Source organism: Tiliqua scincoides, chromosome 5 (assembly GCF_035046505.1).
Source record: "Tiliqua scincoides isolate rTilSci1 chromosome 5, rTilSci1.hap2, whole genome shotgun sequence".
NCBI lineage: Eukaryota > Metazoa > Chordata > Lepidosauria > Squamata > Scincidae > Tiliqua > Tiliqua scincoides.
The window spans coordinates 126765403-126785841 of NC_089825.1; the positions used below are offsets into that span (position 1 = coordinate 126765403).

At 48.0% G+C, this 20439-nt stretch overlaps 1 protein-coding gene across 1 annotated transcript; it reads right to left on the reverse strand.

Moving 5' to 3' along the window:
* Window positions 1–7817: 7817 nt before the first annotated feature.
* On the reverse strand, window positions 7818–12725 carry RNF227 (ring finger protein 227). The gene is made up of 2 exons (XM_066630417.1): window positions 12164–12725; window positions 7818–9363 (listed from the first exon to the last, which is right to left on the reverse strand). Exons 1-2 carry the CDS (start codon window positions 12723–12725, stop codon window positions 9311–9313), a joined length of 615 nt encoding a protein of 204 aa, XP_066486514.1. The 3' UTR covers window positions 7818–9310.
* Window positions 12726–20439: the final 7714 nt, after the last annotated feature.

Genomic DNA, 20439 nt, shown 5'->3' on the forward strand with positions numbered 1-20439 from the left:
CCTGGTGCCCTCCCCTGCATCTGCCAATCAGGCAGCCTGCCTCTAAAACTGAGCTTGCATATACCTACTATAACTTGTAACGTGTAATGAACTTTCCTCCAGAAATTTGTCCAATCGCCTCTTGAAGGCATCCAGGCAAGATGCCATCACTATTTCCTGTGGCAAAGAGTTCCACAAACTAATGTGGAACACCCTGGGGAAAGAAATATCTTCTGTCTGTCCTAACTCTCCCAACACTCAGCTTTCATGGATGTCCCCTGGTTCTGGTGTTATGTGAGAGGGAAAAGAGTGTCTCTCTATCCACTCTGTCCATCCCCTGCATGATTTTGTATGTCTCAGTCATCAGACCCCTCAGGTGCCTCTTTTCTAGACTGAAAAGCCTAGTAGGATGTGTTAGAGACAAACAAGACCTCAAATCCTCCTCAGCCAGAACAGAACCAAATAGACCAGAACAGACATTTACTAACTTGTTATTGTAAAAAGGAAGAATATATTGAAAGGTCATGAAAACAATATTTTGGAAAGGAGATCCAGGCAGTGTTAAAATTGCATTAATTCCTTTCCTGGGAAACTTTCAGCTGGTCAACCTAACATCTGTTCCAGGAAAGACAGTAGAAAGCCTCATTAAAGATAAAATCTTAAAACACATAGAAGAACAAGCCTTGCTGAGAGAGAATCAGAAGACTTCTGTAAGGGTAAGTCTTGCCTCACAAACCTTTTAGAATTCTGAAGAGGTCATGTGGATGCGGGAGAACCCGTGGATATTACTTATCTGGATTTTCTGAAGGTGTTTGACACAGACCCTCACTGAAGGCTGCTGAGGAAACTCCACAGTCAGGGAATTATGAACTGGTTGAGGACCAGGAAGCAGAGAGTGGGTGTCAATGGGCAATTTTCACAGTGGTCAAAAGCGGTGTGCCTCAAGGATCTGTCTAGGGACCAGTGCTTTTCAAGCTGTTCATAAATGACCTGGTGGCCAAGTTTGTGGATGGCATCAAACTTATCTGAGTTTGAAGATCAGAAGAGATTGTGAGTAGCTCTACAAGGATCTCTCCAAACTGGCAGAATGGGCAGCAAAATGGCAGATGCGTTTCAATGTAAGTAAGTGTAAAGTCATGCACATTGGGGCAAAAAATCCAAACTTCACATATAGGCTAATGGGTTCTGAGCTGTGTGTGACAGATCAGGAGAGAGATCTTGGGGTGGTGGTGGACAGGTCGATGAAAGTGTCGACCCAATGTCAACAGGGCAGTGAAGAAGGCCAATTCTGTGCTCAGGATCATTAGAAAAGGTATTGAGAACAAAACGGCTAATATTACGAGGGTCGCCCAGAAAATAATGCACCACATTTTTTTTCTTCAACAATTATTTATTGAACACAATGAAACTTACACACAAGAAAGAATGTTTCTTCTACACTCCCTATTTTTCCACGTAATCTCCGTCCAGTTCTATGGCCTTCCTCCAGCAAGACACAAGGACACTCCTTGTTCTGGTCATGAAGCCATTTCTGCACTGTGCGAATCACCTCTTCGTCATCCTCAAAATGTCTTCCGCGAATGGCATCCTTTAATGGCCCAAACAAGTGGAAGTCTGAGGGAGCTAGGTCAGGGCTGTAGGGTGGATGGGGTAACACAGTCCAACCCTGTTTAGTGATGTGTTCCAAAGTCCTCAAACGTGTGTGAGGCCGAGCGTTATCATGTTGAATCAAACATTCACCTCGGTTGTTATGGCGCCGAAGTCGCTGGAAGCGCTTTTTGAGTTTGGTTAATGTCTTCACATAAGCTTCAGAATTAATGGTGCTGCCTCTTGGCATCACATCAATGAGTATGACGCCCTCACAGTCCCAAAACACAGTGATCATGACCTTACCGGCGGAAGCAGTTGCTTTGAATTTTTTCTTCTGTGGAGATTGAGGATGACGCCATTCCATCGACTGTCGTTTTGTTTCGGGCTCAAAATGGTGAACCCAGGTTTCATCACCTGTCACAATCCTGGACAAGAATGCTTCCCCCTCATCTTCAAAACGTTTCAGCAACTCAGAAGAAATGTTTTTTCTGAGAGATTTGTGGTCCACCGTAAGACAGCGCGGAACCCATCATGCACACACTTTTGAGTAATCAAGAGCACGGATGATTGCATCCACACTTCCTTTGCTGATTGACAGCTTCAGCGCCAACTGCCTAGTCGTTATGCGTTGGTCCTCGCGAATGAGCACATCAGCAAGCTGCGTCTTGTCAGGTGTTACAGCCGTGGATGGCCGCCCCGAACGCTGCAAATCTTGGAGCTCTGCCGAACCGCCTTCTAATGGCCTCACCCTCTGTGCCCAGCGACTAACCGTACTTCTGTCGACTGCAGATTCTCCATAAACTGTACACAAATGTTTGTGAATGTTCCCAACAGTTTCTTTCTCCGCAGTGAGAAATTCAATGACGACACGCTGCTTGTAACGTACATCACTTACAGACGCCATTTCGAAACACTGCTGCAGCTACGCTATCTGTCTGAAGAAACCAAAAATTTGTGTGCGCACTCCTGAAAATTCAAATAATGTATATCTAAAGTTTTACATTCATACCATTACTGTAGGCTGAGAAAAAAAATGTGGTGCGTTACTTTCTGGGCAACCCTATAATGCCATTGTACAAATCTATGGTAAGGCCACACCTGGAGTATTGTGCCCAGTTCTGGTCACCGCATCTCAAAAAAGACATAGTGGAAATGGAAAAGGTGCAAAAGAGAGCGACTAAGATGATTACTGGGCTGGGGCACCTTCCTTATGAGGAAAGGCTACGGCGTTTGTGCCTCTTCAGCCTAGAAAAGAGACGCCTGAGGGGGGACATGATTGAGACACAAAATTTTGCAGGGGACAGACAGAGTGGATAGAGCGATGCGCTTTACACTCTCACATAACACCAGAACCAGGGGACATCCACTAAAATTGAGTGTTGGGAGAGTTAGAACAGAAAAGAGAAAATATTTCTTTACTCAGCGCGTGGTCGGTCTGTGGAACTCTTTGCCGCAGGATGTGGTGACGGCATCTGGCCTAGACGCCTTTAAAAGGGGTTTGGACAAGTTTCTGAAGGAAAAATCCATTACGGGTTACAAGCCATGATGTGTATGTGCAACCTCCTGATTTTAGAAATGGGCTATGTCAGATGCAGGGGAGGGCACCAGGATGCAGGTCTCTTGTTATCTGGTGTGCTCCCTGGGGCATTTGGTGGGGCACTGTGAGATACAGGAAGTTGGACTAGATGGGCCTATGGCCTGATCCAGTGGGGTTGATCTTGTTTTATGTTCTTATGTCTCTTATAGCGTCCTATTGCTTTTTATACAATCATGAGTTATATCAGCTCTTGAGCACCCCCCTCCCCACTGCACTGCCTTCCATCCCACAATGGGTCCCTGCTGGAGCTGCTGCTGTTGTGTGCCAGTCGATACTGGAGAGGGAAACCACCACCAAGGGTCATATCCACTCTGGGAAAAGGAAAGTTTATTATTCTGCACAAGGGGAGGCCACATAACTGGGCAACAGGCACCCGCAGGAGGAAACTGCCACAGATGCCTGACATGCCTTGTGTTGTGCAGCTGCAAGGCAGGAGGTGGAGATATTTTGTGTGCCCCCAAACTCAGCTATCTGGACAGTTTTGAGACTTTCCTCATGAGCAAAGACAAGCTAATTAAGGGGGGGGGAAGATGTGGTGTTCAGACACCAGCAACCAGCAGGGGTCAGCATACAGCCATGTAAACTGCTTTCCATCTCTGCAGGGCACTCATCACCTTCTGTCCCAGTTTTCTGAGCCCTGGGCAGGCAAAGCCTCTGCAGAGTGGGAACAGTCAGTGACCTGCTGTGTTTTTTTTCTCCTCCTTGTTCACCCTTGTGACTGTGGAAGCAAGCTCTCTTCGACCCCCACCCTGCCCCAGAGTGATGCTCTCTTTGGAGCACACCCAGCCAACCCACTGCAGAACGCTAGTGGATTTTAAGAGCGCTGCCCAAACACATCCTACCAGATTGTCAGATGAGGCTGGCAGCCCAATCCTATGCATGTCTACTCAGACTGCAGTCCTATCCACCCTTTCCTGGGAGTAAATCTCATTAGAGTGGGCCTTACTTCTATTTAATGAGATTTAGTCCCAGGAAAGGGTGGATAGGACTGCAGTCTGAGTCTTTACCACATATTTGTCTTTAGGGACTCAGGTTGGCAACCTTCAGTCTCGAAAGACTATGGTATCGTGCTCTGAAAGGTGGATCTGGAACAGCGTCTAGTGTGGCTGAAAAGGCCGATTCGGGAGTGACAATCCCTTCCACACTGGGAGCAAGTGCAGTCTGTCCCTGGTCTGTCTCCCTGGCTATGGGCCTTCCTTCTTTGCCTCTTTGCCTCAGTCTGTTGGCCAAGTGTCTCTTCAAACCGGGAAAGGCCATGCTGCACAGCCTGCCTGCAAGCGGGCCGCTCAGAGGCCAGGGTTTCCCACTTGTTGAGGTCCACTCCTAAGGCCTTCAGATCCCTCTTGCAGATGTCCTTGTATCGCAGCTGTGGTCTACCTGTAGGGACTCAGTAGGCTTAGAAACCAGCAACTCTAGACTTGCAGCCCTTGAAGGATGTCCAGAAACGGCAGCAGGTGCGGATGGAGTCATCCAGAGGCTTTCCTTCAGGAAAGTACTTCCTTGAGTTGGTTCAGCAAGCAAGGGTGACAGCGAGGAGACGTGAGGTGGGCAAGGTGCAAATGAGAAGCTGAACTGGTTCAGTCAATGCTGGTTTTACAGCAGAAAGAAAATCTCAGCATGAAAACTGCAAAATGCCAACAGGAGCTTTTCTGCCATTCAGTGCCAGCCATGCAGTAGGGAAAGCCTTGCCCCAGTTGTGCTTTACAGGCACCCCCCTTTTGTTCTCATGTTCAGTTCTGTGCTTCATAGGTAGGAAGAGACTGGACTGCTCTTGTTGGGCCCGGGAGCCATTCCCCCCCAGAAGGCATTCAAACTCGGTCCTGAGAGGCTCTGCTACTGCTGCCTCTGCAATCTGCATGTAGGGCAGCCAGCTGGAAATCTGTCCACATAGTTGCTCTTGCATGCCTACATTTGGCTCTGACACAACTTTTGATTGACATGTAATCCAAAACGGTTGTTCTAGCAAAACAAAATATAATCCCACATTCAGGATGGACTGCTTTTCTACACCCCAGAGGTGAAGACAGCTGCCCCACCAAAGAACTACTGGAGAAAGCTGAACTTTCCCTTGGTAATGAGGTTGCCTGCCTGCCAGCCAGGAACAAGAGCATCAGCCAGTGACCTTCGCCTCCTGTGTGGGGGGCTCTGAGCTTCTCAGCACCAGACTTAACCTGCAATCCTATACACTTACCAGGAAGTAAGTCCCATTGAACTCAAGAGGACTGAGGATGTGAGACCAAGCACATGAGCGTGTGTGCGCCTGACGGGTAGTGCATCCCCACACTTTCAAGGCACATGCTCCTTTTTACAGGGAGAAGTGAAAAAACAAGTGAACCATAAGAGAGTTGCTCATAGTTTACAACAAAAGCTTGAGGTGCTAAATGTCATAAGATTGCTAGAATTTCTGAAACATTTCCATCATTAACTTCATTGATGCTATTAAATGTTATTCTATTTTACTGTGTAATACATCTTTTCCCTTATGCCAGAGGTTCTCACACATTTAGCACTGGGACCCACTTTTTAGAATGAGAATTTGTCAGGACCCACTGGAAGTGATGTCATGATCAGAAGTGATGTCATCAAGCAGGAAATGTTTAACAATCCTAGGCTGCAATCCTACCCCCACTTACCCAGGAGTAAGTCCCATTTACTATCATTGTTAAAAGAATATACATAGTAGCTTGTTAAAAGTACAGGTCTGTAACATTTCCCCAAGTGCAGTCACATACCATGGGAGCATCAAGTCTTATCTATTAAAAATAAAACATTGAAATGAATGGGGATCCACCTAAAATTGGACAGACCTGATCAGGTCATCCAAGTCAGGGAAGGCACTGAGGATTCCTAGTAAGTGTGGAACAGGAAGAATTGTTTGGGCAGGTACATGGCATACGAGAAGGAAGAATGCATCGTAGGTGTAGTAAGTCAACTCCTTTGATTCCCAAATCTGTTCAGCTGCACGTGAGCATGAACAAAGATATCCAACTAAGGAAATGAGCAATATGGGGATAAAAGGAAGAACAGTGGTTTTTTGGGAGAGTGGGCAAACGTGCCGGGGCCTAAGGACTGCAATGCATAGGTGGATACTGTAGAGCCAGATGAGAAGGGGACGCTTCAGAAAAAAATCACTGGATTAGCAGACTGCAGGTGACAGAGCAAAAGGCAGTCTACAGGGAGGTTGAACAGGGTGCAGAACTGAAGGACAGAATGTTCATTCCTTAGCCAGTCTAGGTTATACGGCATTCCAGTTTCAGACCTTTCCTCCTGCCCAAAAGACGGGGGCAGCCAATAGTAAACCAATGGAGAGCTGCAGCCTTCCCATTGTTTGATAGTCTCTTCTCTTCCTTTGCTTCCAGTTAAAGCTTGGTTCATGACCTGCATTTTTTGAGCCTGCAGACATTCAGACAGAATGCCATGAACCAAAGTACACTTTTTCTACCAGTTTGTTCCCTATGCTGGCAATATGGCTTACAGAATTGTCCTTCTCCCGAGATGCCTCCCCCAATCTCATTCCAGGAAGGTCAATCCTTGGCTGTGTTTCCTCTCCATGTCCATTTGTCATGAGTTCTACCCCTCCCCCCTGCCTTACAGGCTCATGGGACTTGATAACAGGTTGCTGTCCTGATCCCATGACACCCAGCCTACATGCTACTTCCAACTTAATAAGATTTCTTAGCCACCAAAAGCCTTAGTCACATCCTGCTGCATTTGCCCTGTTTACAGATAGCTGGTTGGCCTGTGCTACTTGCTTTGGGCTAGGTGGATCAGCTTCAGTGATTCACAACCATGCCACCCACATAGGTCTACTGAAAACAGCCCTTGAAATGAGAGGGACCCTGTGAGGAGACAGCTGTTCCACAGGTAGGAGCCTGAGTCAGCCCAGTGAAGGAACTGGAAGCTGCAGGAGCTAAAATCCAGGATGGATACACATATTGTGTATCCAGACACTGTCTGCTCATACACTGGAAAACGATCACTGGTCAAGTATGGAGCAAGAAAGACATTCTGTCACAATCACAATCAGTCCCTTTCCTTCTTAAAGAACCCATAAATCTGCCTAGGATCAGACCCTATTCTCACTCTAAGGGGCCAGGAAGGTCAACTCCCAGATCGTGCCCAAAGGGCATTACTACCGTTGAACCACCATGATCAACAACATGGCTGATCACAGGTCTTTTAGAAGAGTCTGTGAAATCACCTTTGACATAGTCTGTTAAAATTAAAGCTAGCATATTCTACATTTAACAGGAAAGGGCCTGGTACTGTGCGAATGTACATCTCAGACAATCTCCACTGACTCAAGACCAGGATATCCAAGGATTCCTGTTAGACTCATCCTGCAGTGCTGAACTGTGAAAAGCTTGCTATTGAATTGTTGAAAGTGGGAACATGGCCTCTTTGGGTAGGGGTAAAAACATGGTGCTAGCTATAAACAAAGATTTTTGCTTGGCAGCTATGGTACAGGGTCAAAATGGAAATCCTAAATATACAACACTCCATTGATGGGCTTTCTTAAACAGACTTGTTTGAAATGATAATTTCACCAATGATCTCTTCCACCACCACTGACAAACAGCCACTTAGAAATTAATTATTTCTAATCTTAAGTTTTTATTAAAATTAAATAAATTACAATTGCCAAAATATTAACTGGAAAAACATAATAAAAATAGAAGAAACATTTCACAGAAATGTTTCTTATCCACCCTCCATTTAAAATCTAGTTTTCTTAGTAATGAAATAGTACCCAGGAGAGTATATAATATCTTGTCTAGACAAACGTGCCAGGCTCCCACCTTCAATGATCATCATTTGCAGTGAGAAATGCTGATGGGGGCAGGGCCCACGGCACACATCACTGGAGGAGCAGTCAACCACACATGTCAGAAGTCACACCCACATTCATCTTCATGAGAAGACAAATGCCTGAACAAGACTTAGGTCCTGGTGGATATTATTCACATTCTGTAGTTTGCCACAAATGTAATAAAAAGGGGAGCGTGAACAAAAGGCCCAGACCAAACCCATTCTCAAAGGATTTAGAGAACTTCCAAGGCCTGGAAGTCAAGGGTCTCAAGTCCCTGTGTGATCTTTGCCAATCAACTAGTATGCTGCATCAGTTCCTCATGCAGCACTTTACCTAGAAGGAAAACGAACCAATTTCAAAAACTGTGTGTGGCAACAGGAACTGCCTTCTTCGCTATGAACTGGATTATGCAAATGATAACGTTATCAGAGGAAGATGTTTAAATACATTTAAATAATGTTTAGCAAGAATCTACACATAAACAGCAAGTTTCATGTCCACCCTGCCCCAAATGTCTCATATCAAGTTTTGCAAAAGAGCTAAATTGTCTTTGTCAAATCAAAGATGCAGCTTGTTAGCAATGATTCTAAACCACACCTGTTCCATTCATCTTGCCAGCGTAGGTGAGAGGGTGCTTTGAGGGATGCTTCCCTGCTCCCGTTCCTGACAGTAACAAAGTTCAAGTACATGTAACTTCACAAATGTCATGTGCTTACTGTTACCCCATCTCTTTCTCCCCCACGTTAATACCTAGGCCGTAAGTTCTCTGCGAGAGGGAACTGGCTTTTTACTCCACATAAACCACCATGTAAACTGATGGTATTCCATAATTTTAAAAAAGTTTCCCTTCTCTGCTTTTTCAGACAGAGAATCAAAGCTGAAGAACATGACCATGGGGCTGGTTCCCAACTGTGCAAAGCAGTGTGCCTCCTGGACAAATGTGGATGCACATGCAGCCACCAAGAGCCTGGAGCAGCGTTGTCTTGCCTCTCAGATGCCTTGAAATGTCCTACCAAGATTTTCTTCCTTCCTTCTGGTGCAATCTCTTTAGTCTTCTGCTGCACTTCACATGACACAAGACCTGGTGGCCTAACACGATGAACATTTCTGCAATTCTTCTTGGACCATGTGTTTGTATCTGCTATCATTGCTTCAGGCGCAATGGCAGCACCCATATGTTGCACTAATGAGACCAGAGAGTGTAGGAGCTTCTGTGGTCACGTGCAGGCAAAGAACACCTCATGTGTTGCAAAGGAGATCTGCCAAAGCTCAGAGGTGCCACATTCTTCTAATGCAGCAGCTCATGGTTTGATGGTGCAAGCCAGCCATGCTCTTCAAATGACGTAGCAGGTCACGAGTGCCAAGTCCTTTATTTCAGGGCCATAAGCTGCACAAGGGAGAAAGAGAACTTGTGATGCAACAGATGAGTTTGACCCCATTTTGTGCCCATAAATATTTTAAATGCTAGCATCCAAATATTCCCTCAACAAAAACCCCATTCCATTACAGATCCTCACCCTTGTTAAAACAGGACAGTGTGTATTTCAATGATTATGTGCAAGAACCCGATCTTACTCCACTCCTGCTCCATCAGAGGCAAGGAAGTTATTAAGAATGCTGACACACTGCTCTTCAACAAAAACTTTCACAAAGCAGCTTACAGAGAAAATTAAATAACAGTGCAATCCTATGTTTGTTAATTGCCAATAAGTCCTCATAGTTTAATAGGGCTTACTCCCAAGATAAGTGTGTATGTGACTGCAGCAGAAATGGCTCCCTGACCCAAAAGGGCTCACAATCAAAAAGATGCAAAAGAAACATCAGCAAACAGCCATTGGAAAAAGTACTGTGCTGGGATGAGGAGCAATTGTTACTCTTCCCCTACTAAATACAGATGTGCGCCACTTAACGGGGATACGTTCCCCAATACCTGTTGTTATGTAATTAGGTCATTAAGTGAACATTCAGTCCAATATATTGCCTTTGTTGTGTAAACAGACACCCCCTGCCAGACACTAGCTGGCTGCACAGGCTACTGGAGATAGATTGCCTCTTCTTTGCATCAAGAGCCTCTCTGTTGTGGAAACGCACACTCTGCTGCAGGCTATGGGAGACGCAATTGCCTCATTAAGAGCATCTTTGTTGTGCTTATATGCGGTCCATCATTAAGCAAACAGTTAAGCAGCGCATGCCTGTATAAGAGGAGCACCACTTGGGGAAAAAAGTGCCTCTTTTCCCAATTTGTACCCAAATCTGAGTTTAGGCCAGTGACTGCAATGTGCATGCTGTAATAACATGCTCAACTCCAAGAAAAAAGATTCTACTTCAGACCAAAAGCATCATGGAACTCTTATCCTTGAGGCCTCTGGCTCCCTATGTTTCCCTGCTTAATTCTTTAGACCAGGGATGTCCAAAGTTTTTGGCAGGAGGGCTACATCATCTCTCTGACACTGTGTTGGGGGCCGAGGAAAAAAAAATTATTTTACATTTAAAATTTGAATAAATTTACATAAGTTTACATAAATGACTATATTAAAGATGAACTTATATGAATGAATGAATGAATGTCTTAAAATAGCTCAAGGCCTGTAAAAGTGCTTGCACAAAGCAAGACTGGCCTTTCCTTTGCTGCCGCTACTGCATCACAGAGTGAAACAGCAAGCAGTGGAGGAAGTCCTCATCCCACAGCTCATGTGAGAAGTCAAACAGTCACCCTCATGTTGAGAGCAGATGCATCAGGCCAGTGAGGGCTCCAACAAATCTCCGGAGGGCCAGAGGCTCATTGGAGACTGGGGGCTCCCTGAGGGTCACATTGAGAGGCTTCGAGGGCAGGGCCGGGGTTTGGGCACCCCTGCTCTAGACCCATTTGCCCTCTGGAGATGGAAATGAAACAAACACAAAAGTTAAGTGTGAAGGCCCCATATGCTTCTCAGCTAACAAGAGAAGACAAAGCAAAACCACCACATGAGCATTCAGCTGGAATACTGAGAGAGAAATTGCTTGGTTCAGGTGCAGTCATGTGATGAAGAGACTAACAGCCCAGTCCTAACCGGGCTTTATTATAGCAGTTCTACTGTTGTAAGTGTTCATGCGCCCATTCTGGAACTGCCATTGCCAATGGCATTTGTGTTGGAGGCCTACTGTCAGCAGGAGCACGGGTAAAGCAGCATGGTGGAAGGGGGAGCGTTTGGGTAGGAAGGATGAATCCCAGCAGCACCAGCATCCTATTCCTGTTCCTCCCTCTTTACCGCCTTATACCAGCAAAATGGCTGGTACAGATCAACTGCAACAATAGATTCCCTTAACCTTGAGGAGGCCGCAGGAACTGCCTCTCTCTGCAGGATGCAGTGCATGCTCCACTGGCATCAGCTGGGGGGGTTCAGCTGTGAGCTGCAAATCAGGCCTTTCCTGGTTCAAATGACACCTGTGCCATGAACTGAGAAGATGGCCTTATGCAAGTCACTCAGCCTCAGTTCCCCACGGCAATACAGGAACACCAGCAGCTATCAGTGGGTTGTTTAAAGACTACATCGACATAATACTATACAAAGGACTTCACACATTCAGAAGGCACTAAATAGAGAGGTGCACTGTACTAATGACACAGACAGCAACCACTGTTACGAGCAGAGCTGTAACTAGGATGGAGCCTGGGGGGCACCTGCCCCAGTGCTATGCTGCAGGGTGCAATGTGGAAGGCAGTCACTTCTGGGTTCTCCTGGAAGGAGGTGGCTTTGTGCCCCTATTCCTTTTCCTGTGGCAGCTCCCTGAAAGGAGGGAGACGTGAAGCCACCAGCACCTCCTCCTCCGGGAGAACCTGGAAGTGACATCACTGGTGGTGTAGCTGGGGGGGCAGAACAGCCATCCTGGTGGGGGGCCTCAGTACAGCGGGCGAGCAACCCCTCCCTTTGGAGCCATACAGTTCCGTTCCCCCCCCCCCAGGGGCCACTCGCCCGCTGCGCTGAGGCTCCCCACCAGGATGGCTGTTCCGCCCCCCAGCTACGCCACCGGACATCACCATGTCATGTGACGTCAAGACGCCCCAACTGCAGGAGCTTCTAGTCACGCCTGACCACGAGCTCAGGGCAGCTGCCCTCCTAGCATCACGTGGTCCCCCGGATGACGAGAGGCGGGAGGGGCACGCGGGCCCAGCACAGTCGCTCAGCCTGCCGGAAGGAGACACTCACGGTTGACTGGCTGCCTCCGCGCGGGGGCCGTAACGCTGCTCCTGCGGCGGCCCCCTCCGCTCTGCGCACGCGCAGCGCCCCCCTTCAGGAGCCTCTTCAGCGCCGTCCAAAGCCGCCACTGCTCGCGGTCCTCGTCGCCACCTTCCTCCGCCTGCTCTTCTCCGGCGCCCTCCGCCTCGTCGGCGCGGCCGTCCCGCCGGCGCTCCTCCTCGCGGACGACTCGCTGCCAGAGCTCGGCGTCGATGGGCGGCAGGACCAGGTGGCGGCGCCCGCCCCCGACCAAGGTGGTGCTGCCTCGCCTCACGCCGGCCACGAGGAAGTTGCCCCGCTCGCGCAGCGACGTCACGGCGCGGCAGTACGGGCACGTGACCTCCTCCCACCACCCCTCGCGCGCCAGCTGGCACACGCACGCGCTGCAGAGCACGTGACGGCAGCGCGAGGGCTTCCAGGAGCCGCGCGCGCCCCCGAGCCGGCGCGGCGCCCTCCCGCAGCGGTCGTAAGGCATGCAGCAGATGCCGCACTCTAGCTCCTCGGTCCCGCCCTCCTCGCGCTTCTCCACCATCCTTTCTGTCCCCTCCGCAGCCCCGTCGCTCGCCGAGCGCCAGCTGGCCAACACTGAAAGGCGCCGCTCTGGGCTCCCTCAAGATATAGACGCGTCTCGGCGCGGCCACGCCCCCTTTCTCTCAGCTGCGGGGCGGGGGCGGGGCTTAGCATCTGGTGAGGCGAGTCTTGCGGTCTCCTCAGGGAGGAAAAGGCGGGAAGAGATCTGTTGGGGGGAGGGGCTGCACTTGAGGCAAGGCGAGTCTCGTGGCAGGAAAAAGGCGGGAAAATACCTGGAGAGGCCGCCTCTGAGGCGAAGCGAGTCGCTGCCTCGGAAAAAAAGGCGGGAAGAAGAGCTGGAAGGTGAAGGGGCTGCCTCAGGGAGAAAAAGGCGGGAAAAAGACCTGGGGAGGGGCCAACTGTGGTCCTTCTGTGCCAGTGGCCATTTTATATGCATGGCAGAAGTCACACAGGTGAAGCTTCTCCTGACTTGGGGGTTGAGGAGCAGCCTCACCTGTCAGCTGCCTGCTAAAAATAAAACCCTAAAAGCCAGGGATGTATGGTGGGTGGGGAGGCAGGTGAGGCAGAGCCTCCCCGCCGGAGTCCTTCAAAAAGCACTGCCACCATGTGAGGCGCTCAAGTGCGAGCGCGTGGGTTGAGTGTGCTTGAGCACCTCACACGGTGGTGGCGATTTTCAAAGGACTCCGGTGGGGAGGCTCTGCCTCACCTGCCTCCCCACCCAGCATACATCCCTGCTAAAAAGATTTACTGTCTCGTGGAGGCTCTTCCCTGCCTCACAAAAAGTCTCAACAACCAGTGGCTGAAAGAGGAAGGAGGGGCAGCTCGGTGGGGTCTCCCATCCCCAGAAGCCCCCCAGCAGTGGCATAGCTGGATGATAGCTATTGCCTGATTGTGCATGTCTAGAATAGGGAGTGATGTTTTGACACCCACTCAGCTACATTACTGCGTGCTTACACATAGCCAGAATAGGATTGCGCATGTCCTGGTTGCACATGTTCAGAATAGGGGGAGGGACAGTTTGCATGCTGCGGTGAGGAACCCTTACTGCAAAACGTAGCACTGTTTTGACCCCCCCCCCCCGGTTACTGCCCGGTTGCACATGCCCGGTTGCACATTACTGCCCGGTTGCACATGGCTAGAATAGAGTTGTGCATGTCCTAGTTACCCACGTCTAGTATAGGGAATACTTCTGCCTGGTTGTGCATGTCCAGAATAGAGGAAGTGAACTTAAGAACATTAGAACAGCCCCACTGGATCAGGCCATAGGCCCATCTAGTCCAGCATCCTGTATCTCACAGCGGCCCACCAAATCCCCCAGGGAGCACACCAGATCACAAGAGACCTCATCCTGGTGCCCTCCCTTGCATCTGGCATTCTGACATAGCCCATTTCTAAAATCAGGAGGCTGCGCATACACATCATGGCTTGTAACCTGTAATGGATTTTTCCTCCAGAAACGTGTCCAATCCCCTTTTAAAGGCGTCTAGGGTAGACGCCATCACCACATCCTGTGGCAAGGATTTCCACAGACCAACCACACGCTGAGTAAAGAAATATTTTCTTTTGTCTATTCTAACTCTCCCAACACTCAATTTTAGTGGATGTCCCCTGGTTCTGGTGTTATGTGAGAGTGTAAAGAGCATCTCTCTATCCACTCTGTTCATCCGCTGCATAATTTTGTATGTCTCAATCGTGTGTCCCCTCAGGCGCCTCTTTTCTAGGCTGAAGAGGCCCAAACGCCGTAGCCTTTCCTCATAAGGAAGGTGCCCCAGCCCAGCAATCATCTTAGTCGCTCTCTTTTGCACCTTTTCCATTTGCACTATGTCTTTTTTGAGATGCGGCGACCAGAACTGGACACAATACTCCAGGTGTGGCCTTACCATCGATTTGTATGTGGTATACTTTGCATAAAACATGCAAAGTGACCGTTTGCATGCCTCAGTGAGGCACCCTGCAAAACCTAACGTTGTTTTGTCCCCCCCCAGCTCACTACCGCCTAGTTGCACATGTCCCTATAGCTACACTACTGCCAGGTTGCGCATGTTCAGAATAGAGTTGTGCATGTTCCTCTAGTTGCACTACTGCATGTCCAGAATGGGGGGGGGGGCAGGCTTGGATCTGGTTCCGCCTCCTCCCCCAACCCTGAATTTTGCTGTATGGCCCTGGGCAACTGTGAGGGTTGAATTGGGGGTGGGGGAAATAGCACAGAATGTGTCCAGCCTGGCTACTTGGACTAAACCAGTGTTTCTCAACCAGTGGTACTTGAGATGGTGCTTGGTGGTATGTGCAGGACCCCAGACCCCCCACCGCCAGGCAGCAAGACCAGCAATGCAAAGTGACAAGAAGCAGTAAGAGGCTCAACTTGGCAGGCAGAGCTCCAGTGTGCACTTTTCTTAAAAAGCCCACCCTGAGCCTCTTACTGGTGTTTGTCACATTGTGTCTGGCCTCCCAATCCAGAAGTAAGCAGCAATGATATAATCACCAGTTTTCCAGTGCTACTTCCAGTAGGTCGACCATTTGAAATTGTAAAGTGGGGAACAAATGTTGAGAAATGCCAGGGGGTGTTGTGTGTGTCCCTGTGCTGGGATCCTGGATATATCTGGGTTTTGCTTCCTGTGCAGGGAAAGGATGTGGGAGCAAGCTAACTCTATATTACTGTTACATGGTTAGCCATGGGGCAGGATATGTTAAACTCGCCTTACCTCTTGTCTCAGGTTTGAGTCATTCTGTTTGTGTGTCTGCCTGTCTGGGGCCCTTGGTAGGAAAGAGCTTTCTGATGAGGCTGAGTAGATCATAGGTACTGATTATCCCAGCAACTCCTTGCTGACTTCCAAGGACCAAGAAGGGGGACTGGAGTTGCCACTCACCCCCCCCCCCAACTATGTATGTAAGAGCTGTTTCCTGGTTGCCCATGGTCCTTCTCACCAGGAACACATGTATGTACATAACTATCCCAGCCTGGAACCTCTCTTTAACTTTATTCACAGCACCCACCTCCCCACTCTGCTGCCTGACAACTTTTTTATTTTATTTGAATGTGTGAAGTGTGACACCCATGCATGCATGTGCATGTGGCCCTGGGTGCCTGCCTGGAGAACAGGAACCAGGCCAACGTTTTGATTCTAAAGCAGATTTTATGGCAAGAAGCCTCAGATGCTACAGACAGCAGGAAAGACCACACTTTTAATTTTGTCAGAGCAATCAACCCCAGTCTCATGGCTTGGAGAGGTCTTGCCTGACGTTCCTCTCTCTTGGAAAATTCCATGATCGACTATACCTCACTTGCACAGCACATTTGACCCTGTGAACAAACACCGCTTCCTGGCTTGATGAAAGGACTCCAATCCTAACTCTTCTGGAGGCAACTGAACTCCATACCTTGTCATGAGTCCTTTGTTGGACCCTTGGAAAGGTGCAAAACAATTGCAGCACACTTTTAGATCTTGGGGTGAACAATCTGAAGCCAAGAAGTCACTAAAATAGGTTCCTTGATGAGTTCACCCTACACAAGTTCCCATAGGATTCTGTGGAATGAAAGCATATCAAAGGTTGGGGCACAGAATCCCTTGTGTATTTTGTCCTTTGCTCACCTGTCTTCCTGCCACAGGATTTGTTCATTACACTCACCAGTGCTGTGTGAAGCATTCTCAATCCAGCTATGGCCAGGAACCACTGTGCCAAGCTGGCACCCAGGACTAGTAACTGATTGGTTCCCTCTCTTTCCGGCCTTTTCCCTTTCTCCCCTGCTTCCCTTTCCCGAGTGCTATCCGAAGCCACTATGAGTTGGCTAGCCATTCTTTGTGGGCTGCATTGCAACACACACCCAAAAAGCAACTTCTACCTCTATCTTTCCTTCTGTGTGTGAGTGCTGCATGTGTGTGGATTTAGTTCCATCCGATAGTAGTAGTTGGCAACCTTCAGTCTTGAAAGACTATGGTATCGTGCTCTGAATGGTGGTTCTGGAACAGCGTCTAGTGTGGCTGAAAAGGCCGATTCGGGAGTGACAATTCCTTCTACACTGGGAGCAAGTGCAGTCTGTCCCTGGTCTGTCTCCCTGGCTATGGGCCTTCCTTCTTTGCCTCTTTGCCTCAGTCTGTTGGCCAAGTGTCTCTTCAAACTGGGAAAGGCCATGCTGCACAGCCTGCCTCCAAGCGGGCCGCTCAGAGGCCAAGGTTTCCCACCTGTTGAGGTCCGCTATCCCATACATTTACAAAATGTACCCCCACAATAACATTTGTTGCACCTTCATGCTTACCTCCCTCTTGCTTCCCTGCTGAACCTTTGAGCTGTACCATTGGCCAATGCTTAGAGTTCCAGCACAATAGAGTCCCCCCATGCATTTTGAGAAGCATAATTCGTGTTCTGAGAAGCATGCCCAGTAACAACTCACCCCTTTGATCCTACCCTATGCTTTTCCTTCTGGTTGTGCTCTTCCTGCATTAACAAAATGTCCAGTGTGAAAGCTCTAATCCAAAAGAATTTGGGGTCAGTGTCCAGGAATGATCCTTCTTTTATGTATCAGGAAGTTGTATTTTCAAGGAAACAAAATCCACATTTGTGCTTAGTTAGATCTGCTTGTTTGTGGGCATTGTTGTATACTTGGTCTCACACTCCCAGGGTTTTGGATGCTCACTCACACTCCCAGGGTTTTGGGTGCTCAGAGTTGTTGGTTCTGAACCCTAGAGCCCTCAAAGATCCCTGTTCGGTAGTACTGCCACCACCCTGTAAGAGCCAGTGCCTCAGTCCAGGGACACCGAGACCCTCTAGGCTTAACTATATCCCTTGTAGGCACTGAGCACTTTCTTTACTTAAAGTCTCAGTCCTCAAGTTACTAGTCCACAATGAGGATTTTTGATAGCTTGCTGAATGGCTAGGCAGGATTCTGAACCTTTGTCCCCAACAGACAATGAACCAACATGGTAAAAGGGTTTTTACTTTATTAAGTACATAGGGTTACAAAAAGTTACAAAAGGCAGCAAATGCTAGAGGCATAAAAACTTCTAGGAAACATATCAGCATAAAACAACAAAGCTAACTGGCTAACTCTATTATTCTGACTCTCACCTGGGTCAGCTTCTTTTGTAGATCCTCAGGCCAGTTACCTAAAAGGCCACATGGTCCTGGCGGGGCAGGATGTGCACCCACCACCTATCTCACCAAGAGACAAAAACCAAAAGAGCCTGTCCTACAGAAGTGGGGCTGGAAGCTCGCCCTCTCAGCTCTTCCCCTGGAGATCTACAGCTGCATTCCATTCTTGATGGGCATCTTTCTGGCTGCCTAGGTGCTACATAATTACCTTCCATTGAGTTGTAAATTCTTAGCAGCTAGGACTGCAAGCCACTTCTGTGTTACTGTTTTAGCTTGGTTCAGGCTTTACATGTTACTAGGCCTAAACTGTACATATTCATGACAGGCATCCATCTGTGGCCATTTCATTATCAAGTTATCTTGTAATACTGACTTGTGTTCTGATCCTCAATTTATTCTAATTCATTACTCTCCAATACTATTTTCCTAACTTTTATTCTCATTGAAGTATGCTGCTGCATACACATCTAAACTGCATACACATCTAAACTGAGTTTACTAAAGCTTGTTTCATATTATATATTTTTTCATAGTTACATTTTTGATGCTTACAGGTGACCTTGGGCCAGCCACCACCTCCAATCTAACCTACCTCACAGGGTTGTAAGGGTAAAAGCAGGGGAGGAGCCATGTGTACTCATCTGAACTAAACGTGATAAACAATAAACTGGAGCCAGATATATTTTTTAGATCTTGCTGGGTGTTGAGCAATAGTCACATAGTTACTCCAGGAAGAATGATTCATCTCCAACATTTTCTTGTTCCTTGAGTGGCTTTTGTGATCCATGAGGTCCAAGTACAGGGCAACCACCACATCCCGCTACTGCCTTATGGAATGTGATACCTCTGAGATAGTACCATTTGTGATGTAATGGGGAAGGACTGTGACCAAACTATTTTCATTTCTAACATTTCACATGGAGCTAGAATTTATCAGCAAGTTTGATTCTATCCTCTCTAGGACTCAGTTATAAGTAAGGTTCTCTTTCAACTACTCTTGTGTAGGATATATTGGAGCTTTGCATAGACATCTTGCAAAGGGCATTTCTTGATTTTCAAAGCTTTTGGGCCTCAGTACTTACATTTTTTCTTGTTTCTCTCTGCAATAACACTTTGTGCAAGCAATGAAATGGACTTTAGTTTACAAAGTTGTCGCTATGCTAATTGTTAGATTTTAGGGTGGCACTTTTATTTTTGCTGCTACTCTTTGAATTTGTACTAGATAGTGTTGTATAGAAACAGGAGGACAAGCCTTTATGCCCAACTAGAATTCCCCACCAGGCTCATTTGGAATGGTAGTGGATCAGGTCTGCCTGGGTGTGCAGTTTCCTTCTTTGCATAAGCAGGTAAACAGAAAGTCACCAAACAGGTTGAGAATAGAGGCTCATGCAGATTTTATTCTTGGCAGCCTGAATGATTCTCTGACAAGGGAATTAAACACCTGACTATCATGAGGGAATTTGAAATAGCTGGGAAGGAACAGCTGAGTCCAGCCAGATCATCACTGCATGAAACACTAGTGGGAATGAAATGAATTAAAAATATGTTAACTTGTCTTTCAGGGACAGGTTTGGGGAATCTGTGAGCTTGGAGTGGTTGTTGAGAAACAGTGTTTTGTATTGCTTTGGAATGTTGAATGCAGATCTCTTGAGAATTCAGTGAAGATCCATGCTGTGGTAATCAGCCCATTGATTCTAGTGGATTAGTGCTGATTTGAAGAAGAATGTAGAAAAAGAAGGAATTCCCGTGATCTGATCTAAGATGTATGTGTGTGTGAATTTGATTGTTATAGAAAAATGATTAGGGGCGCAATCCTAAGTGTGCCATGGGCCAATGCAAGTCTCTTGTGCCAGCCCGGGAGGGTCGCAAATGTGCTGTAAAGCACGTTTGTGCCTCCCTCGGAGTAAGCTGTGCCAGCCCATGTAGGCGTGCTGGCCTGCGGAGGCCAGATTCAGCCTCCACGGCATCTGCAGCAGGTGAGTTCACGCCAGCTGAGCTCGGCCGGCATGGGGATCTGAGGGATGTGTGGGGAGGTCAGGGAGGAGGCGTTTGGGGGCAGGGGAGGGCAGGCAGTGGGCGGGCCCATGGATGGGCAGGCGGCGAGTGGGAGGCGAGGCCAGAACCCAGCAGTTAAGATGTATCCTAGCCCTGTTCTCGGGCAGTGCAGAGTGGCTTCAGGCTGCTCTGTTCTGCTTGGATCTACACCACCTGTTCACGTGGTGCAGTTCCAAGTAGACCCCTTAGGGCTACTGCAACTCTCCCCAGGGTAAGGGAGACTATTTCCCCTTGTCCCATTCTGAGCCTCAGCCACTCCAAACTTGCACTACATACAGCGCAGGCCCACTGACCTTCGTGTTCTTGCGCAAGTTAGGATTGCGCTGTAAAACTATCAGCTGCTGTACAAAAGTAATATAGTTATACAATTTCTGTAATGGATAACATAGTGAGAGAATTCTTGTAACCCAGCATTTCTCGATATGTGCTCTTTGGTGCCCTAGGACTCCCTGAGACCATTTAGGAGTGTAAAGTGCTCTGAAGACCAAAATGTTTGAGAACCACTGCTTTAGACAATTGTCTGCTAATAGGTGAACACCAGTTTTGCACTAATTTATCCACGTCCCTTCCTT

Excerpts from the sequence above, each read along its gene's own strand:
- RNF227 (XM_066630417.1), bottom strand. The coding sequence starts at position 12,725 with ATGGTGGAGAAGCGCGAGGAGGGCGGGACCGAGGAGCTAGAGTGCGGC. Across the intron at positions 9,364-12,163 it reads GCGGAGGCAGCCAGTCAACC|CTTATGGCCCTGAAATAAAG; the intron begins GTGAGTGTCTCC and ends TCCCTTGTGCAG.